We start from the raw sequence: 23345 nt of genomic DNA on the forward strand, positions 1-23345 counted from the left end.
AATTTGTATTTAATAATTAAGGATCCCCTTTTGTTAGGTACTAATAAAGAATACCTACTTAGTAACTGTATTGGCCTGTTAATTGTTTAAGAAGGCCCGATCTTCGTGTCATTGGACTGATTGGGTCCAATCGGGCGTCAGTTTGCGGTGGCGTCGCATACATAAAATAAGTAGGTACCTACCTACCTAACCATAACAGAAAAGTTGGTTTTTAAATTGAATCGTACACAATGGTTATAAACATTTAAATTTTAAGTACCTATAAGTGTCATACATTGAGCAAAATTTCAACCCCAGTATTGAAAACTTCTTCGATTTGTTTCTAATAAAGTTATAGGTAATAATATGGTGACGAGTCACCAAGCTCCGGAAAACATGATTGGGCAGGAAGTGGAAAATTGTACAATCACTAACAATAAATATTATTGATGAAGTTAATAATGCATATTAGGTACCTATAAAGCCTGTTCCAGACCAAGGACTTCTAAATAATATGAACAGTGCCTTCTATCATCGCAGGGAAACAAAAACACACGGACAATAAAATTGTATCAGATCAAGTTTTTATATTTGGAAACAATTTTGATATTTACTACTTTCAAGCAGTTCCTTTTCACTTTTCACCGAACATTTATGACAATAATTATTGTATCCAGGTTTGGGCCAGTCATTTATCAATAAATCAATATTTTGACATTATCTTTGCTTGAGGCTTTATAAATCAAATGTGATGTAATTATACAAGCTATTCTAATTCTAATAGGTATTTGTTTTTTCCAAGAATATATCTCGTGCGGAAACGGATTGTGTGTATGTATATAAATGGAAATATGTATGCTAGAAAAAAAATCAAGATGATCCTATATGAATAACATACACATGGCGCACAAATAAATTAGCATTATGCCTGATTTTACAGAACATATTGCAATAATAACTCCATCATAACATGAATACGAGACATTCCAGCTTTTGGCAGACACCCCACGATTATTTCTTCAATTTAATCTATTTTAGTTATAATACCTTATGTTATAGTAAAGTTAATGTATTCATAATAAAACATAACAATAGCAATAATATTATAAACATAATCTTCTATATATTATTATCCTACAGCTTTCCCGGGTTTTGGTGAGCGATTGTATGCCTTATTTGTCATGTCCGATGGGTTCAAAAAAATAATCCGTTCTCGAATCGTTTAAAATCATAATTTCACAGTTGACACCCGCTGGATTAATTTCCAGTCGATTTCGGTGATTTTTCTTTACTTCCCAATACATTTTCGAGCGACATGCGACTTTATTGACCGGGCACTCGATTGGGAAAAAATTCACTTACTTGCAACACTGGTTAATTATCATCCCCAATTTTAAATTAAAATTAAAATTTAACAAATATTAAAGTATACCTAAGTATGTTATACCGAATAAATAAACAGATTCAAATGCACAAACTTTTACTTAATTTGAGAATAAACGATCATCTAAATTCTAAATAAATAGTTGTATGTACGCCAACATAAGATGTGATTTATTTTTGTGATGTCAAATAGATGGGTTATACCAATAGGTATTTTCACAGTTGTTTGTTTTTTTTTAGCAGAATGTACAATTTGTGTGATTTACACCAAATAGATCGCGCATATTATGAGAAATCACACCGATCTCATTTAAATAGTTTCTCATCAGAATGCGACGCTTTGTGTCTTTTCAGCTGCTTAGATTGTATACACGAGTAATAACTTTGATCACATTTTAATGGCTTTTCAGCAGAATAAAATTAATCAATTTGTGTATTTTCATCATACCGGATTGTATACAAGAGTAATCGCACTCACATATAAAAGGTTTTTCACCAGAATGAGTTTTTTGTGTATTTTCACATCATTAGATCTTATAAATGAGTACTCACATTGGTCACATTTAAATAGCTTTCCACCAGAATGAGCCATTTTGTGAATTTCCATATTACCTACTAGATGTAATACATGAGTAATTACATTGGTCACATTTAAATGGATTTTCACTAGAATGAGTCATATTGTGTAATTTCATCTAATCTGATCTAATACATGAGTAATTGCATATATCACATTTAAATGGTTTTTCATCAGAATTAGTCATTTTGTGTAGTTTCAAAGGAGCAGAACGAATGTAGTAGTGGACACATTGATTGCATTTAAATGTTTTTTTTACCAGAATGAGTAATTTTGTTTAGATTCTTGAAATCAGATACGATCAGACACGCTTTGTGAAGCTTCGATAGAGACAGCGAAGCAAAAAAATCAAAATAAAAACTGCTCACAATTTTTTTTCTCTAATCTTATAACAGCTACTAATAATTCGGGATCTGTGACGGTAGATTGTGTATGCCAACATTTAGCAGTGCAAATGACTATATTAGAATTTGTTTCATATAAGTAACTCCAATTCTTTTTTAATGGCTTGATATTTAATTTGTATTTCATCGTATGGCTCTTGTACTTTTATGATCCTCTCTGGCAATCCGAGACAAGCGAAATAGGTCACGGCAGTAGTTGCAGGTATCAACTAAAAGAACGAGGATTATATTGTACTAACATAGTCAAACGACATAGGTATGTCAGAGTATATTAATAAAAAAATTATACATCTTAAAGATATCTATGAATCTTGATATAAAAGGAGGATAGAATTTAGAGGGAAAACTGTATGTTGATAAGTTAAATCTGTATGTTAGTAGATTATTTTAAGCCTATATTGTTAAATAATTACCTGATTTTCTGGATTGCTTTCGTAATAAGAGCAACTAGGTTGAGTGTTCTCATAATTGCTTTGCTCTACTTTCTCTCGAACAATCTCATTCTTTAAGACAACACGCTCGAAATCAGTCTCCAATTTCACAGTGGTAAGGTACTTTGAAGGTTTCCATAAAAATACAATGATTTCATAAATAATTAAAAAGCAGACCAGTGTATTCTTCTGAGGATATACCTAATACAGTATGCCTGAGACGAATCCGGTGAGGTTCTGAAACATGTATGCCGTACGATGTTGGCGGCAGCGCTCGAAATGGATTATTTTCCGAACCGGAGCGCCCGATATTTTACGAAAATATTAACATAGATATCTAATTGCATGTGTATTTTATAAAAATACGTGTGTTAGATTTTTACATTGTATAGCAAATCTAGCTCCGACGGTCAAATTAATCTGTCCACGAGATAGAGCGATAATTTTGGGGATTTTACGAACCGGAACGGCGCTCCGGTGCGTTCCGGTCCATTTCAAGCCCTGGTTGGCGGGATTTAAGTCTTGGCGGTTCCATTGTGTACGTCTTATGTGACTGTAGTGGACCAATTTAATAATAAATATGCGACGGTAGGTACGATTTAACCAGCGCACACTTGCTTTTCTATGTCTTTATACTCGTTATGTAGGCGTCTACCATGGCATAACGAACGTTAAGCGACCTTCAATTTTGAGCTGAGTATCCCAGGAGCCACTTTCCACCACCTCAGTTGGCATGCACTAGAGTGCGTTAATGAGAAAGACATTCTCGCTTGTCGATACCGACGAGATGACCGACCAGTCCAACTGATGGATTTTTTTATAACTATACGTAAACGATAATCATAGTTTATTACGATATTTTTTTTGAAAAAACTGATGGATATTTCCCATTAGGTAGGTACCTACTAGCTAAATTTATTAATTTCCCAATTTCCTTCCTTGTTCCATTGCTTATGAGTAGACATCGGATCATATGCATTTGCAAAATGCATTGCAATAATAATATTATATCTTTCCATCAACTCAACGTACCTATTTCGGCAATTCCTGACGAAATATTGTCACGACTAATTAATAATCCCTACCTATGTATTGACGATCCGTAAATATTACCTATAGATATTCATAAGGATGTTTTAGCAGAAATACCAAATGACATTGTACGCGTATTTATCAGCAAGTTTTAATACCTAATCATTTGTATTTCAAACGATGTTTATTAATATAAAACTGACCCTCCGACATAAACCCTCGATAACAGAACGTACCCACATAGGTAGGTACCTACATTGTTCAAGTTTCTTTGTGTCTTCAACATAGGTGATATTTATATCGATATACCTATCTGATCTGAAGCTTGAATTCAACTCCCTGCAAATTAATATCAGATTTTTAGTGTGCAGATGTGTATAAATAAAACCAATCATATATTTGGTAAGGGTGCAGCCATTTCGGTACCAAGTAGCAAATCTGGTAAGAGATTGCTGTATAACGGATATCTATTTTTTCACAAAATTTTATCAGTACCAACAATGATCATTAAATTTTATAACTAGGCTTACCATATTATGAAACTCTAATCCGGGACAAGAATGGGAGATAGGTCAAAGAAACAAAATGTAACCTCTAAAGATAGCAGAAATTTAAATTATTTAAATTATGTATTATGGGTAGGTACCTACTAGCCATACTTCTCGCCGGAATGAACTTTTTCATTTTATTATTTTTTTTTAATTATCTCATAAAAAAAGTTGCACGTAATGCCGAAATGGCCAATTGAATTACTCGAACTGTGTAGATATGGAAAACAAGAGTTTCAATTTCAATTTATTGGCAGACACTTTTTCAATGTCACATTTAGTGAAAAAATTCTATTTTATTCTGCGAATATAATCCCCGAAAAAATATCGAAATATTGGTCAAAAGTATCAGTTCTTGCTTGTGATTATCGTAATCAAATTAAAAATGTTTATTCGCGACGGATTTATATTCTAAAACATCTAAAAATATTGGTTTAGATATAAGAGGTCAGAAGAATCGTGCAAAAATAACGATATTTCAAAGTATTGATCCTCTTTTGACAGCTGCCGTAGCCCCGCACTGGTGTCCTGGCCACTTTCGGCTTCCAGTCAGTGTTGCCAACCGTACTATAATTATAGTATTTGTACTATAATTTTGGTCCGCGTACTATGTACGATATAAAATAGGTATAGTACGGCCAAAATACTATAATTTTGAAAATCGTACTATAATTTTATATAAAAGTACTATAATTCTGCATTTGCCATTTCGCAGCCGAGTTTGGAAATCTGCGGCCCGCGACGAAATATTTTTCCTAAAAAAAACAAGCCGACCATGAAAATTTGGGAACGTGCGGCCCGCGGCGAAATATTTTTCCTAAAAAAAACAAGCCGACCATGAAAATTTGGGAACCTGCGGCCCGCGGCGAAATATTTTTCCTAATAAAAACAAGCCGACCATGAAAATTTGGGAACCTGCGGCCCGCGAAGAAATATTTTTCCTAAAAAAAACAAGCCGACCATGAAAATTTGGGAACCTGCGGTCCGCGAAGAAAAATTTTTCTAAAAAAAACGAGCCGACTATGAAAAATTGGGAAAATTTTCATTTTCAAGAGATGACAACGCGTACTATATTTTATCCCCAAATACTATAATTTTGGAGGCTCTGTACTATAATTCCATTTTCAAAATATGGCAACACTGCTTCCAGTCAATCGAGTGTCTCGGATCACGCAGTCTTTTACACTTTGTTGCTTTAAAAACACAACATGGACGTGAAATGCGAACCAATTGCATTCGAAGCTGATAAAGAAGAGCAGCAATGGTTTGAGGTACCTTTATTATATCCAAATAACCAGAACGCAGCCATTTATATAAAACAAGAGCATGTCGACGATGACAGCTGCACTTTTGAGGTTAGTTTTTTCGTAATTTATTACGTCTTATAGAACTACGTACATGATTGATTGCGGAACAAATTTTTGAGTGTATGGAAAATGCTATCTTTACAATCAATAATTCGTCTACATTTTATTCAGGATTAATATTAGAATATGTATTGCATGAATAATCTTGATGTCTAAATAAAACACGGTTCTTGTCGGTTTAAAATTTAAAGGAAGCTATCGGTAAAAAAAATATAGAAAATAGCCGATATACTGGATTATTTGTTGGGTTAGATTCTTGAATAATTCATGAATTTTGCCGTAATCGGTTATGAAAATTGCCGCTGTTCCCACCTGGCTTGTACCATAGTTTGTTTCAAAGACAAACAATATCTATACTTACTACTATATTACATATAATATAATATAATATATTAAACAATAATATAAGTACTTAGCTTATTGATTGATTGTAGTTTGCTAGTTAATGTATGTTTTCACTTTGAAATAATGTTATATTGACAATTTACCATTGTATAATGTAATATGACTATATACCACCGGTCACTTTCGTTTTTAGCAGAAATTTCTGGGATATTTTCCTAAATTCTAGCAAAATTCGAATTAAGGTTGAAATCTTTTTTTAAAAAGATCCTGGATATTTAAGACATTGATTTCGTATAATATATTATACTGAGAGTCAAAAGGTTTTTATATTAGCTCTTACAGCCGATTTTCTTCTTTTACGAAGTGTTTAACTCATTCGACGTGGATGACACGGCTGCCGTGTCCCCGTTAAGCGGCCGATCGATCCAATTAGCATGTTATTTAAATACGCTAATTAAAAAGTAATTAAAAGGTCCGCAGCGATTGTGTTAAGGTTTAATTACGATAAGGGTTTATTTTTAACTGGAAACAAAAGAATTTCCGTTTATTGGTTGTTTTTTTATAAATTTGGGATATTTTCACGCATCCCAGGTGTTTTCTAACTGGAATCCTAGATTACGGCTTAAATTCCGGGAGGAATCTCATTTATACTTTTTATGAGTGTTGCGTATTTAGGTTCTGTCAAATGCAGTGGCGAGGGACGGGGGTAGGCTGTTAAGATTCAACATAAATAATGCACACTAAACTTTGTCAGTCAGATTTTATTTGTTTTGGATTTAGATGGTGTTGGTTAGTTTTTAAAATTCAGTTAAACCCTGCCTAACCAAACTATAATAGTTTACATATATTATGGGCGATCCGACAAAAATAGTGTACACATTTTCAGTTATACTTATTTGTTTTCGTTGAATTAAGCATACATATTATTATGATGATGGTATTTTTTTAAATGCATTAAGCCCTGTCTAGACCAAACCATAATCAATAAAAAATATTCTTCTACCGAAAACATATCTAAAATGAGGTATGGTTTAATGGCATATTTTTAAGATATTTTATAGATACATGAATATGTTTTTACTATTATCTATTAAGGCTTAGATTAGGCAGGGTTTAATTGGACTATAAATACTAACAAACACTATCTATTCATTGTCGTCTTATTTTAATAAAAACAAATCCTTTTGACTGAGAAAGTTTAGAGTGTACTATTTATGTCGAATCTTAACAGCCTACCCCCACCCTTCGCCACTGGTCAAATGTGACCTTTATTCACCTATAGGTATTGACTTTTCTATACTCGTCACCCGTGTCTCTTTCCACACATCAGCATCTTCCCTGCAAGTCTGTTTTTAATGTGGAAGGCGGAGACTGCTGGCTCGATAAAAGCCTGCACTTTTCTGCTTAATCTTATCAACGCTGTCAGCAGGATGCGTTCTGAATAAATATCAGATTTCCCTTACCTATTATAAGAGTTTTTTCAGAAACCTTCAATAGACCCCGGAAAATCGGAGAAGGATTTTCAGGGAAGTGACTTAATCGAGGAATATGTTGCTGACACAACACGCCAAAGCAAATACGAGGATTCGCAAGCTGGCTGCTCCTACTTGGGCCATAGACCTGTAAGTCAAGTATACATTATTTCATAAATCTTCAACAATTTATATTGGTACAGTCATAGTTTAATCTCATGCGGCAATTACTTCTGTAAAAATTAATGATATTAGTTTTATGTCATATCTGGTAGTCACTAAAATAAATATAACTTTAAAATGTCTACATAACGAGTCAAATAATTGAGTACTCACAACCATAGTGAACCATGTCCATTTTGGTTATTTTTGAGTAAGCTAGGTTCAAACATAATATTTGAGTATTTCTTATTCTATAAGGTTATGATTGCAATATAATTTTTGTACCTTTTATTTTACTTTTCATACGGTTTTGATACTGCATATATTTATTTCTTCTTTACACTGTTTCTTTGTTTTTAAATGTCATGTTGTGAACGTCTTAAAATTATAATTTGTAATGTTCATAGTATGTAAAAAATAAAAAATTAATTATTTGAAGGTAATAGTCGACTCACACCATGTGTGCAATAAACACACCCCTAATAAAGGGAGATGCAGAATTGATCCAGATAAAAAAAATATCTGGCGCGAGGAATGCCTTACACTTCTTTTGGCAGGTAGTACTTCCAAGTGCTGACCCGCGTGGAAATATTTTATAAAAAATATTTAATTTATGGAATTTATACATTTTTTCTCTTATTATTTACTCAGAATAAATACACTTGTTGGCAATTAGGTTGTTTCTATTAATAATGTAAAGATAATACGCCTACTATATTCAAGCGGCTAACGCGTCGGCTTATAATGTCGTGGGTCACAGGTTCGAATCCTGGGTCTAGCAAATACACATTTTATTTTTCAATGACCTAATAGGTTGAGCAAGTGATAACATCCATTTCTCGTTAATACAACTGGTAATACAAACCTCTGCTCTATGGAGGCCCATATTATGATATTATTAGGATCAAACATTGTCAAAATAAGAAGAAGAAATTATGCTAATAGTTGATTAATATAAATTGTGTTTATACTTTACAATTAATTACAACTTTATAACGATACTAAGTTTTAATTATTATTACTCTAAACTCTTGCTTCTAGACTTAATGTATAGTAAAAAATAGTAAATTATGTACATCAATATTGAGGGCTGAACAAGATTCTAAGCAATTTTTGATGTAAAAGTATAAGTTCTAAAACAATTCTGTCTCGTAGTCAACACTGTTCATATTTCTATGAGTCAACCCTTTCATCGTTTAGGTTTCTGCAGGAGATTTTTCTAAGTGTTGATACTTTTGTGTTTATTTTATTAATAAAATTTATTTTCACCAAGAATTAGCAGTTAACTCTGTCAAAGAAAATCTTAAAGCATTGTCAAAATAAGCCTTTTTTCCTGATTTGACCTTATCATATATGAAGTAACTTATTGAAAAAATGTCTTCTGCCTTCCTATTGTGTCAATATGTCTAAAAAGTTTTTATAATAATTCTACCATTTTTTGTATTATCACTTTAACTGAATCTTCCACGTTCTTTTAGTTTATTCCTGCAACTTCTGCACTGACTTTCATTCCTGGTCTCGAATCCTCAAGGAGTGTATCAGAAGAACAAGAGCCACGCGATGAATTACAGATTATGGACATCAATAAAAAACTGGAGGTTTATAAATCTTTGATTACAGACATCATTCGTTGTACTGCTAACCTTAATCAAATGCCACCCTTCGGCGTATTTAATGATTTGTTGGTGCCTGTTATAAAGTTAGAGAAAAAAGCATTTCATAAAAGAAATTTTGTATGCAGTATATGTTTTGATATTTTTGCATCATTATTTTCATTAAAACGTCACAAAGCGCTACATAAAAAAATAATTGGAAATACGACGATGGCGAGTATGCAAGCATATAAATGTAATATGTGTAATTATCAGTGCACGCGATCTGATTCCATAAAACTACACAAAATGGATCATTCCGGAGAAAAGCCATTTAAATGTGATCAATGTGATTACTCATCTAAAGGTTCTAATTCGCTGAAACTACACAAAATGACGCATTCCGGTGAAAGGCCATTTAAATGCGATCAATGTGATTACTCGTGTACAAAATCTAGTAAGCTGAAACTACACCAAATGTCACATACTGGTGAAAAACCATTTAAATGTGATGAATGTGAATACTCTAGTATCACATCTAGTAAAATCAAACTTCACAAAATGACTCATTCTAATGAAAAGCCCTATAAGTGTAATGAGTGTAATTACTCGTGCATACAGTCTGGTCACCTCAAAGCACACAAATTGATTCATTCTGATGAAAAGCCATTTAAATGCGATCAATGTGATTTTTCGTGTAAAATATCGTCTGTCTTGAAACGACACAAAATGATTCATTGGGAAGTAAAGCCATTTAAATGTGATCAATGCGATTACTCGTGTATCACATTAAGCAAGATCAAACTTCACAAAATGACGCATTCTGGTGAAAAGCCATTGAAGTGTGATGAGTGTGAATACGCGTGCAAACAGCGTGTTCACTTAAAAGCACACAAAATGATGCATGCTCGTGTAACGCCATTTACTTTATGTAATGTATAATTTTTTTGTTAGCAACATTTGTCTTGCAACAATGCAAAAAGATTAATTCTGTTGGAAAGCCATTTAAATATTTTCAATGTAATTACTATTTCCGGTGAAAACCATTTACATAGAGAGATTGTATTTTTTGCGTAGTATTTGGTCAATTTGAATTAAACGAAATTCTTTCTGCTAAAAAGCTATTTAAATACTATGTTGAATTCAATCACTGATGTACGAGATAAATTATACTACGAGTACTTTGAATGGCCACACAATGGTTCATTCGGGAGTTAACCTATGCAAATGTAAGGTTTTATTTGAAAAATAATTAGAATATAATATACCTAAGTTTGTATATCAGCGGGGGTTAGTGGCCAGTAGGCTGCAAGTGCTACGCACTGCCTGCATTTTTGAAGACAGCGCTCAACTTTTCATTGTTTTTCATATGTGTATCACTCATTTCGCGAAGTAGAACATTTAGCAGTATTATGTAACTTTATTTTAACTTCACTTTATTTAACTGTATAAAACTGTATGTTTTTTGTTTTTAAAATTTTATTTTTACGTATTAAATTATTGTACTCAAGTATGTTTTGATTTAATTTTTTTCTGTTATTATTATTATATTTCTTCTTCTCTTGTTAGGGTAATATTTATTATAATGTAAATCTCATTTTGTTTACGTCTTGAATTTAGATTTGTTATGTCCACAATGTTTTGTATTCTTAAATAAATAAATTATCATGAGCGCAAAGCGATTGCGTCCAAAAAGACTTTCAGTTTGCACAGCATTACAGTGAGATTGTATTTTACTTAAAAGGTGGTCGAATGTTCCTGTAGTGTATGGAATTTTATTCCATGTATTTGTGTGGAATTTTTTACACACTTTAGATCGGCGCACGAAACGAAGGACTCCAAAAATAAAAACGCCAGTTTCTGTTTTATAACAATGTTGGCGAGTTAATTTTTAACAACTTTACAGTTATCATTTTTATTGAATCGCCAACATTTTACGAACATACAAACCACCGCATTTATTTTCAAACTACTGAAATACATTCAATTTAATAAAAAATCACAACAGAACTACATGAGTAGTAGGTCGTAGCTGAATATTAAATAATAACGATAATATAAGAGAAACATACTTTTTATGACATATAAATACATAAGAAAAAAACAGAGTTTGAATGAAGGTTGATTTACAATATAAATATTACCCACGTAATGTTAGTTCCATGTAAGACAGACGTAACTCCCTTTTTGGGTTTTTGAGTTAGGTCCACTTCATTATGCAGAAAAATATTCTCTATCTCCCTGTAAGACAGTGGTAACTGTAACGTATAGAGATTGTCTTTAAATTCAATTTTAAAATAGTCGTATGTCAAATAGGTACTAATATTTTTTCCATCTATTACAGAAGTAAGTTGTATTAAGTACCTACCTACTGCCGTTTTCATGGGATATTATTTTTATGTACCGGCCGTAAGTCAGACATACGTCTGTCTTCACCGGACGTATTATGTATATGGTGCAAAACTTGTTGATTGACAATTTTGAAGTCTATTGTTATTTTGGTTCTTGAAGTACGTATGTATCACTGCGATAATCAAGTGAATATAATATTATATTATACGATATGATATAACATCAAAAGGATATTCTATATGATGCTACATTTTACATTAAGTATATATTATTATAAAATAAGGTGTTTCTGCCAAAAGTTTGTAAGTTGATAATTTAGATTTTTAGAGGTAACAGTAAAGTTTAAGTGTCTATATATAAATATGTATACTAGAAAAATAATCGAGGTCATCCGATATATAGGACATACACACAAAGAAATTAGAATCATGCCTGATTTTAGAGGACCTGTCTAACTTAAAATTATAATTAGGTACTCCATACCTAGGTACCATGATTTCGAAACTTACCAACCTAAGACCTTAACCCCAATTCAAATTATATTTTATTTTTCATTTATATCGCTTGCTAATTGTTTAATATAAATTCTAAAGAATATAAGTTTTGTACTATTTTATATGAGTCGTTTTTTGTGACCCGGGTTTCACTTTTCGGTATCTGCAAGCGCTATATGTACTCACCAATAGTAAATGCACACTGTTAATTCTCGCTTATAATATTATTACAATAAAATGCCGTAAAAACCTGTACCTAATCGACAATTACATACAACTCACTTATGATATATTCGCATAAATCGTCATTACTTGGTTATAGCATACGTTTCTACTATTAAGTAATAATTATAGACCTATAACCATAACGGTAAATTGATTGGATCAAACTTAAAACAAAGATGTTTACAAGATGTTTAAAAACGTATAAAAATAGAATAATACTAAACTTAAATAAATTTAAATTCCATAAAGGTTATGGCCCACGATGACTGAGCGGTTTATAGTGTCGTAGGTATCAGGTTCGAATCCTGAGTCTGGCAAATACACTTATTGTTTTTCAATTTGTGTTTGAGAGTATGGAACTATTACATTGATCAAGTGACTTAACACCCATTTCTCGTAAAAGTTTCTGGTTTCCAAAATCTATAATGGTGGTATTCGGCAACCATAAATCTTATAATTCGCAACTAGTAGTGTTCCAACTAATTAATTACCCTGTATCTTCAAGAACTTTCATCACTCCACATAACAGGATAAGTCTTTTAAAAAAATTATGTGTTTCTCCATGTACCAAAGCGCAATCACGCATATTTTTAACGTTGTGTATGTAAAAGTTCTATAAATTCAACCTTCTGTTGTTTAAATGTAAAATAAATAACACATAAAATTGATCCATGTTTTATTTAATTAGTCTATAATATTTATTATTGCTTTTTAAAACATTTTTGACAAACATGACAAACAATGGGTAAACCCATTCGTTGCGTCCAACATAATTGGTGCGTGGCCCATCAGGTGGCCATAATGCCGAGTCCACACTGGCAACATGTCGCCGGCAACCTCGTTAAATTTTACGATAATTATCATACTTATCGTAAAATTTAACGAGGTTGCCGGTGACATGTTGCCAGTGTGGACCCGGCATTGGGTATAATAATTGTGATTAAATATCAATTAAAAGGTCAGCAGCGAATGGGTTTAATAAGGCACCCAGGTAAATTTGATATAAAGCACGTAATTGAGATGGTGTAGAAATTGTAGGTATATGATATTAATATATAATTTTTATAATGAGATAGTCTTCGACAGAAACATTGTTTGCTAAAAGCGAATCTTAAAATGACAGAGATTAATAGTTTTAAATACTTTATCGATAAATTAGTTGGCATTTATTTTTGTTCTAATTCACAAAATGAGTTTTTTTATGTAAACACTAAACTTGCCAATTCATGGTTTAATTATTATTTGATCATATCGGGCCGTGAATTGGTGAAAAGTGTACGTTTCCATTAGGTACAGTTTTCGTTTATAGTTATAAATTACATTCTTTAGTTTACCTTATTCAATTCACGCTTTCGCAAAATTTACACGTTTTTTCTACATAAGCTGATATGGCAATGGGTTCATTGATATATTTAATAATTACTTTTTTATTTAACGAACAATTTACCAGATTTAAGATTGTAACATTCTAATTATTGAACATACAAAATTCGAAAACACTTCTGGGAAAATACATTATAACCAGTAGAAAAAAATCTTTTTGAAAAAAGTAAGACACCCCGCAGGAATCGAACCTGCATCTCTCGGGGTTCGCGCTAAAGGTACTATCACACTCTGATTTCTACGCCACAAGTTTAGACTAGCTCACTTCTTAGTGCGCGTACTATGGGTGGTTATAATAATGTTTGTATTTATAAAAGTTGGTTCAAACATAAATTAAACTCTCGGGAAAGTATTAAAATTTATTTATTTTTCTTGTTGTTATGATCCTAGTTTAGATTATTATAGAGAAACACATTATTATTTATATCTTAATTATTTAACTTAATGTAAAATAGCGAATTATTTGTTTAGGAGTTGATGGAGTTCTACTATATTATTTATACAAGTTGTGATATTTATGAACGAAAGTCTATACTGTCAGAGTGACAGATGGCTCTTGTTTATGTACCTATTTTAGATGATTGATTTTGTTACACAAATGATAATGTTTGTTATTTAGATTTTACTTGCACGCCACGAAGGAACGTTGATTTTGTACTGTTTAGTTAGAGGAGCGGAGGCGAACTACTTTTTCTACGGGAGAGGGCTTCCTTTTAAAACTTTCCTTCCCCTCCTCAGAAGTATCACCTGATTGGTAGCGTTTTCGCTGTATTTTATTATTTAAGTAATTATAAAACCTTATTCACCTCTATAATTATTTGAAGCATATTATAGATGTACATTTCAATGAATATTAGCTTTGATTTTTTTCAATTTTCATTTTCTCCGGCATTCATCTCCTTTATGGTACCTATATCAATTTTTCATCTCCCTAACATACTAGTATACATATTATTATTAAGGTATTTCTTTAATTTATACTTATGTGCTAGGTACATACAATAGTATAACCTTTAAAAATAATTAGACAATTTAAATATTTATTTAATCTATTGAGTATCTAGACTCCATTCGTCACCTCGCATACTTATTTTTACCGATTTCTTCCCGCCTAGTGTACACAGTGCATACACAGGGCGAGGGCTTAACGTGAAATAGTAAGAAAGTTTGACGATTATCCAAGGAATTTTGGTCACGGGTTTTATAAAGCCGGCGGGTTAAAGATTATGTGACAATGTTTGGGCCATCGAATATAATATATTATTTTAGGTATTTAACCTGTAGTTTATGTTGGTGTTAGTACCATACTTAATTGCGACAAATTTTAACTAATGGCTTTTATAGTACTCTCTGAAGCGCTTTCTAAATTGAGCTACTATTGGCTATCGGCTTTTGTATTTTAAATCAAAGTAGGTATTACTTTAATTATTAACCGACAACATGGATCATTCCAAGATAGTTTAGTGGTGTACCTTGAACTGTTAACATTGTTATGTTTAAATAACATAGTTCAAGTATTACATACAATTTCGTCCGGAGTATGGCAGTCAGATCTGACGTCTATGGAACAAGATGGCGGATGGAGGTGTAGCCGGCACTGTCTGTTGTCGCTGTCAGTTTTCCAGTTGACAGAGTTTATAAAAGGCAGCAATAAAAGGCCTCTTGGTTCACATCTTTAGTCGATATCGGTCTCCGTGGAAAGACTTCCGACTGTCCTAGGAGTCTGGCGGATTACCTTGAAAATGGACACCACGTAACATTCTATACCAGCGGGTACCCGTCTAGACGAAGAAACCGTCTGAATTCACATAATTATCCGTATAGTTTCACCGTTTTCGTCATAAATTAGTACCACGAACACCGAGAATTTAGATTAATTAAATTATATATATCATTCTTTTCAATTCAACCTAATTTATTGTGGCCGGGCAAAGCGTACCGTTTGATTCATGTCGATGTCAGATTGTATGCCTATATAGCAGAAATTAAATGTTTATTTATGGAGTTGGGCAGTTTTTTAATTACTATCTGGCCCTCTTTATTCTGTGTAACATCTAGATTTGTCTCGTAACATGACATGGCGTCCAACAATTAATAACTTGATTCAGATCTCTTTACCTGAGAGTTAGGTGAGTATTTCATGTATTGACAGCGCATGGGTTGTTAGCAGTCGGAGAAAGAAATCTACGATCCTGTTATTATCGTATTCCTTGCTCTAACATCCTTATCTATACGTTATATATTAATTTATATTATTCTATCCACTGTAGAATCCATCTTCTAGCAAAACTTTCTACTTTTATAGGTAACCTTACTGGTTATTTTTACCAGAATGCTTAGTTTTATGTTTATTCATGTTTGAAGATGTTATAGATGTGTAATTACATTCGTCACATTGGAATGGCCTTTCTCCGGAATGAGCTATTTTGTGTAGTTTTAGGGTATCAGATCGTATACACGCGTAATCACACTCATCACATTTAAATGGTTTTTCACCAGTATGAGTTCTTTTGTGTATTTTTAGGTGACACCTTTGTATACACTTGTAGTTACATTTATCACATTTTAATGGTTTCTCACCAGAATGTGTCATTTTGTGCAATTTCATATTGCCGGATGATATACTTGAGAAATCACATTGATCACATTTAAAGGGCCTTTCACCAGAATGTGTCATTTTGTGAAATTTCATATTGCCAGATGACAAACATGAGAAATTACATTGATCACATTTAAAGGGCTTTTCACCGGAGTGTGTCTTTTTGTGCCTATTCATATTACTAGATGTTATACATGAGTAATTACATTGGTCACATATGAATGGCTTTTCACCAGTATGAGTCATTTTGTGTAATTTCAGGTGACTTTGGTGTATACACGAGTAGTTACATGTATCACATTTTATGGATTTTCCATCATAATGGGTCATTTTGTGCAATTTCATCTGATTATTTGTTAAACATGAGTAATTACACACATCACATTTAAACGGCTTTTCCAGGTTGCCAGATGATAGAGTTGAATAATTAGATTGATCACATTTGAATGGCTTTTCACTAGAATTAGTACTTTCATGATATGCCATATTGCTAGATATACTTGAGTGATTACTTTTGTCACACTTATATGACTTGGAACCAGAATGTGTCTTTTTCACAACTGTTTTTACATGCAAAATTTTGTGAAGTTTCAATAAGTCTAATGATACAAATATATCAAGACATATTTCACACACAAATCTTTGTTGTTGAAAAAAAGTGTTTGCTTGAATATTTTTTGGATTACTCGTGACAGCGTCAATATTTGTGTATGTCTCAATATATGTATTAAGCTCTTTTTTGATGTCTTGCCCGTCAATCTGTATATCATCGCAAGTTGCTTGTACCTTTGTTATCCTTTGAGACGATTTGAGACTCGAAACGTTCACCGGTACGGCACTAGCAGCGGAAAACTAAAAAAAAGCAAACCGAATGATTTAATGGTTATTTGACGAATAAAATAATATTATCAATTATTTGTACAACCAAGAGGCTGAAATATGGACGATGCGTTTGGTAGGGTAAAATCATGTACCTATCTGTTTCTTTCGCAGCATCCAACTCACGTAAAGTCAATGGTTGGCTTCATCATCCAACAGAATCCTACAGTCATGACCTATTTTGGGTGAAAGCTGTTTCCTCATGCCAGGCTCACCAGGCACTAATAGCGAGGGCTGTGCGGCTGATCAATGCACTCCTTAGCGATGTAGACATTTTTAACGATGCATAATGTATTGTTTTTATTTATTTTATTGTTTAATTTGTATTTTATTAAAATTATTGTTGTTTTTTTTAATTTCTTTTCTATAACATATTTGTTTTGCTTTGTTTTTTCTTCTCTACCTTGTTTTTTCTCTCGTTGATTAACTTGTACGTTTTATTCTAAATGTCATGTTGTGAACGTCGTGAATTAATAATTTGTTATGTGCTCGACGTGTTTTTTTTTAATAAATAAATAAAATTTTAAACCGTAGTGTCTGTATTGCATCAATCTGCGCGTTACTGTTAGAATATTAACCTGGTGTAAGAGAAATCCCGAAGATGTAAATCTATGGTGTCTTTAGGGAGTGGACATTTCATCGACTATTTCGAAGATCCTTTGTATTTGATATTTTGTCTTCAATTAGAAGGTACAAACCTGATGTCAACAAGACGTGGCTCCGTGCAATACATTGTACCGGGATTTACATTAGAAGCATTCAGAGATCTCTGTTTATTATTTCACTTTTTTTTTAACTTTATATCTATGCAAAAAATTGTGGTACCTACTATACTAATACTAATTCTAACAGATTTAAATTTTGTACTACCTATTCCATTTGAGTCGTTTTTTGCGAGGCGGGTTTCGCCTTTCGGCAATCTTCAGGCGCTGTGTATACTCACCAAAAGGTAAATAAACACTGACAACGAATACTACGAGTATTAACTCTAATTTATATAACCAACCAATACAATAGAGTAGGTAAAAACGCCTACCTATCAAATCAAGGGTCATAATAAACAAATTTTCAATAGTTGAAGTGTTTGTAACAAACCACCTATTTTATTACAAATATTACACTCGATAAGCGTATAATAAATCGTCAAAACTTAATAAATCATTAGTAATTTAAACAATAATAATACTACACTCAAGAGTAAAACGTCAATTCTGGAAACAATGGTAAGGTATTGGGAATTAACGGAGTTAACAAATGACATTTTTTTTTTAAATAATATTATTTTTTAAATATAACAAATCCACAAATAAACCCCTCTTAATATATAGATATATACACGGAAGTCAATACCACCCGACCGAGGCATACCTTTTACCCCCACGGTGAAGCTATGCGACTTGGAATACGCCGATGACGCTGTCCTATTCGACAATTCAATCGAGGGCATTCAAGAGACAATCCACATACAATAACAGCTCATCTCGCGTTGGTTTGAAAATCAACGCGAAGAAAACCAACGTTTTGTATAATAGCACCTGTCCTGATCCAGAGTTTCCTCTGATTAGCGACGGACAAAACATCGAGAGCGTCGACAGCTTCAAGTACCTGGGGGCACACATCACGGGAGATGGCATTTTGCAGAAAGAGCTCGCTATCCGAATGGTAATGGCTGGAGCAACATTCAACTCGATGCGGAATGTCTGGGACCCACGATTGTACTCGGTCAAAACCAAATGCCGCCTATTCGACGCATGCATTCTTACGGTGCTACTTTACAGTAGCGAATCATGGTACTTTACGAAGGCTCAGAGCAACCGTATACTGAGCTTCGAAAACAGATGTTTGCGACGTATACTGAGTGTGCGGTGGTATGACTTTAGGAGCGACGAGGAGATAAGAAAACGCACCAAGCAGCCTCTCATCACGCTGAAAGTGAAGAGGCGACGTTGGACCTGGCTGGGCCACGTGCTGCGGATGCCAGAAGAGAACCTCAACCTGGCTTGCCTGTTCTTCAAGCCGACCGGATTCCGGCGTCCTGGAAGGCCGCTAAATACTATCTATAGAGTTTATACGGCGGAGCTACGGGATGCTGGTTTGACCTGGAACGAAGTAAAAAGACTGGCGAGCGACAGGGACTCTTGGAGGCGCCGAGTGGTGTCCATATGCACCAATTAAGGCGCGGATATTTATTTATTTAAGAATACAAAACAATGTGGACATAACAAATCTAAATTCAAGACGTACACAACATGAGATTTACATTATAAGTCAAACATTACCATCACAAGAGAGAAGAGAGTATAGAAAAAAAACAATAATAATAATAATAACAAAAAAAAAAAAAAACATACTTAAGCACAATTTAATATAGAAAAATATTATTTTCGAAAACAAAAAACATACAATTTCATACAGAAAAATACAGTTTCAAAAACAAAATGCAAAGTACATCATTGAAAATATCAATGTTTTTAGGGAGCGCATTTACTAATCTCTAACCCTTCGCTAATAGTGCCTGATATGGCCAAAGAAGAATATATATATTTATAAACACATGTATACATACCTGCATTCACATGCATAGTTCAAAACTAAAATCCATTGGAATTTAAATTCAAATTCCATCAAGTACCTTCCGTCGATAGTATTAATATTAATTATTATTCGTTTATAAATACGATTATGAGAAAATTATTATATTATTTCGGGGTTAACTAAGGAGATCTAGCAATCATTGGCATTCATACCACGGGTTCAATTACAGTGGTAAAATACATCACAGAAACACTGAGAATTGATAAAATCACGTGTATGTATTGAGAAATCACCAGGCATCGAACCCGGAGGTACGGCATTGGATTATGGGGCCGCTGTTCATTATGAAATATGTTCTTTTTTATCATCGTCAAATATGGGAACCCTATTTATGCGAAAGGAGAAAAATACCTGTTTTACTGGTCTGCACTCCGAATAAGAACAACCTAGTTGAGGATCTTCATAATTAAATGGGGCTATTGTATCCTCAACGAGCTCTTCCTTGACGTTGGTTTGATGAGAATCAGTTTCCAATTTCACAGTGAACAGATCCTTTGAGGGGTTCTGTAAAAAAAGCTAAAAATTAAGCTTGTTTTGGAGTGTGTACAAAGTGCATTTTTGGTGTTTATTTTAATAGCAGTCGTATTCGGTTACATGTAGATTATACGTATTATATTATATAATATTGTACGTATTATATCCGTATACTATGTGGTCATCTCTGATTTTGGCAAAATTCATGAATTCAAGAATGAAAACCTAACCTAAACTAACAAATAATCCAGTATATCGATTATTTTCAAAATGTGTTTTTACTGGGTTCCTGTAAACGTAAACGCACAAGAACCGTATTTTATTGATACATGAAATGTATGTCAGTAGTCAGTACTATACGCCCCAAAGAGGTTGGACGGTCTTTAATATACGACCCAGTAGCGGAGAGTGGAGGTAGGCTGTTAAGATCTGCCATAAAAAATTCTTAATAAACTTTGATAGTCATACTTATTTGTTTTTATTGGACAAAGACTACAATTTACAGATGGTATTGTTTTTTTTTTTTAATATAAATATCAATAAACCCCTGCCAAAACCAACCAAATATAATAGTTTTTGTATATTTTGGGTGATACGATACAATTTTGCCCACTTTTTCAATCTTTATTCGTTGGCTTAAGAATACATATTATAATACATAATATTGTTGGTTAGGAAAGAAGAATACGGGATAAATTTAAACACGTGTCAAGAATACGTCATACATCGAATACTGACAGCTGCTTTCGGTTTATGCATTCACGCTCATATAATATTTTTCGTATTACAACACACACTATCAATTGCACGCCTATAATGCGTGTTCATTTTTGTAGGGCACTCACACATTCAAAACCCTGCTTCAAAATTTACTATATTGGTATATAGCCTGTCTGAATTCTATTTATTATCTGTTCAGTGCTTTCCATGCGTCCACAGTTAAAACGTGTTTTGCACGCCCACCACGGCCAAGCGATTTACGCGTTAGCTTATAATATCGAGACTCCCAGGTTCGAATTCTGGGTCCGTTAAATACAATTTGTTTGTGGAGTCAGATTATGGATCTAATAGGTTGAGCAAGTGACTAACACAGAGAACACAGAAAAAATGGTAACTGAAATACCTGTGTGGAGTACACATGTACACGTGTAAAAAATACGTCATTCTAAGCATATCCTTCGTTCTGACAACTACTCTCGGTTTATGCACTGACCCTCATTCAATATTGGTGTATTTGAAAGTTGACACTATTCCACGTCTATAAATTTTCGTAGGACACTCGATTATTCAAAACCGTGCTTTAAAATGTAGTGTATTGTGGCATTGCCTATCTGAATTTTATTTTTAAATCTGTGCTGTGGGCTAACATCCATTGTAGATATGTAAAAAAAAGTTAATACAACCTCCACTCTATGGATGTACATATGACTCTATAAGGATCGGACATGGTCTAAAGAACAAAGAAACTGATTTACATTCGAATATGGTACACAAATAATGTCAACTCAATTTATAAAACAATATATTGATTTCAAAATCAGTTAATCGATACAATCGAACAAAGAAAAACTAACCTCAAAAATGCATTTAAAAGCGTCGGCGTTCTCTTGTTTCACAGAAGTATCGAAGCCAGGGCCGTTTGAATTATCCATAGGTAGATCAAACCATTGCCCTGTATCCACATCAGATTCGCTTCCTTCTAGTTCACGTTTAACGTCCATCTTGCGCAAATATTCAAACGACAATAATAATGTGCAATGTAGGTAGTCTAAAAGCGCCTGTACACGTGTATGGAATTACTGTCCGCAATATTGCTTATTTTTAACTATCATGACAATAATTGTTAACACGTAAAAGTGCTGACTGTCTCTCCAATCTCATTCATCAAGAGTTGGTAAGCGAGACGCGGTGTTGTCTTTTTTAGGTACTACTATCTGACAGATGACAGGTCGTATTGAAAATTGTTTAAGCTCAAAATGCACTCAACTGCGCAGGCGCAGATCGAAAATAATCTTACTTTCGCGTTTCATTTGGAACCGTCCAAACTTGTTTGATTTATGCACACAATCTTGCCAACTGCAGGATAACACATGTTTCCCCATACATTTTATTACTGTGCACAGTAATCTATGCACGTGTAAACGGGGTATAAGACCCATATATGTACAATAATAGTAAAAGACCTTGAGGCCAGTGCTGCCATCTTTTTGTCACCAAATTTAGTAAGGGGTCCAATAGATTGTAGTATTTTGGAAAAAAATTCGCGTTGTCACAACTCCTATGTTAAAAATGTGTAGGTTTTTGCTTTACATCAAAGAAACGGAAAATATGAGATATTCCGTCTTTCCCGAAAAACGTCTTTTTATTTAGGTAGGTACGTCCTACCTCAACCAACCAAAACCGCTTTCCGACGAATTTAACAAATTTCATTTTAAACCAAAGTCAAAGGTTTTTCGAGCATTTTTTTCCAGGTTTACCAAATTTTCTTATAATATTATACTTAATGCAATATTGCAAAATTATTATAGTAGGTAGTTTTTACATATTTTTTGCTTATAAAACCAACGCGACCGAGTTGTCATGCAATCTGCCCGCGTGGTCAATTATTGCGCCATAAGAGAATCATAAGAGAGGGGGCTGAAATCTTTTTGGTAATGGGGAGGGTGCTTCAGAATGAACAGTGATTATGCAACCGGATTTATTGAAGTAAAGTAGAAATTACATGATAATTTATTATAACTGAAGACCACAAGCAAAATCATTCAATGTCACATCTGTAGGTACCTATCATTTTGAGTAAATCGATTTTTAAAGTTTCAAATTCTGAATATCTAGGTACCTAATAATTGTAATATAATTGTATAATTGTAATAATCTCCAACACAAAGCGGTGTACAAAAATGCAGCGTTGCTTTTTTTGCATTCGGACAAACAGCGTTACGGATATTTTTCCCCCCTCTTAATTGACCATTACTATGAGTCAGTTCGAAAATGGTTTCGGCCAAGGCCTGAACAAAAACGATGCATGAGTGAGAAAGTATTCGGCGCCCTT

The 23345-nt window shown here is 33.3% G+C and overlaps 1 protein-coding gene and 1 long non-coding RNA gene across 2 annotated transcripts; one reads left to right on the plus strand and one right to left on the minus strand.

Moving 5' to 3' along the window:
* Nucleotides 1-5487: 5487 nt before the first annotated feature.
* Nucleotides 5488-10803, plus strand: LOC147076003 (uncharacterized). Its single transcript, XR_015069908.1, has 3 exons — nt 5488-5709; nt 7551-7688; nt 9179-10803. It is a non-coding gene; the product is annotated as an uncharacterized LOC147076003 (long non-coding RNA).
* Nucleotides 10804-15421: 4618 nt separating this feature from the next.
* Nucleotides 15422-22204, minus strand: LOC147076004 (uncharacterized). The gene is made up of 3 exons (XM_085941746.1): nt 21868-22204; nt 20171-20323; nt 15422-15481 (listed from the first exon to the last, which is right to left on the minus strand). Exons 1-3 carry the CDS (start codon nt 22012-22014, stop codon nt 15422-15424), a joined length of 360 nt encoding a protein of 119 aa, XP_085797872.1. The 5' UTR covers nt 22015-22204.
* Between the last annotated feature and the right edge of the window lie 1141 nt (nt 22205-23345).

Source organism: Rhyacophila brunnea, unplaced genomic scaffold (genome assembly GCF_057557595.1).
Source record: "Rhyacophila brunnea isolate RB1 unplaced genomic scaffold, BYU_Rbru_1.0 scaffold_136, whole genome shotgun sequence".
Classification (NCBI taxonomy): Eukaryota; Metazoa; Arthropoda; class Insecta; order Trichoptera; family Rhyacophilidae; genus Rhyacophila; species Rhyacophila brunnea.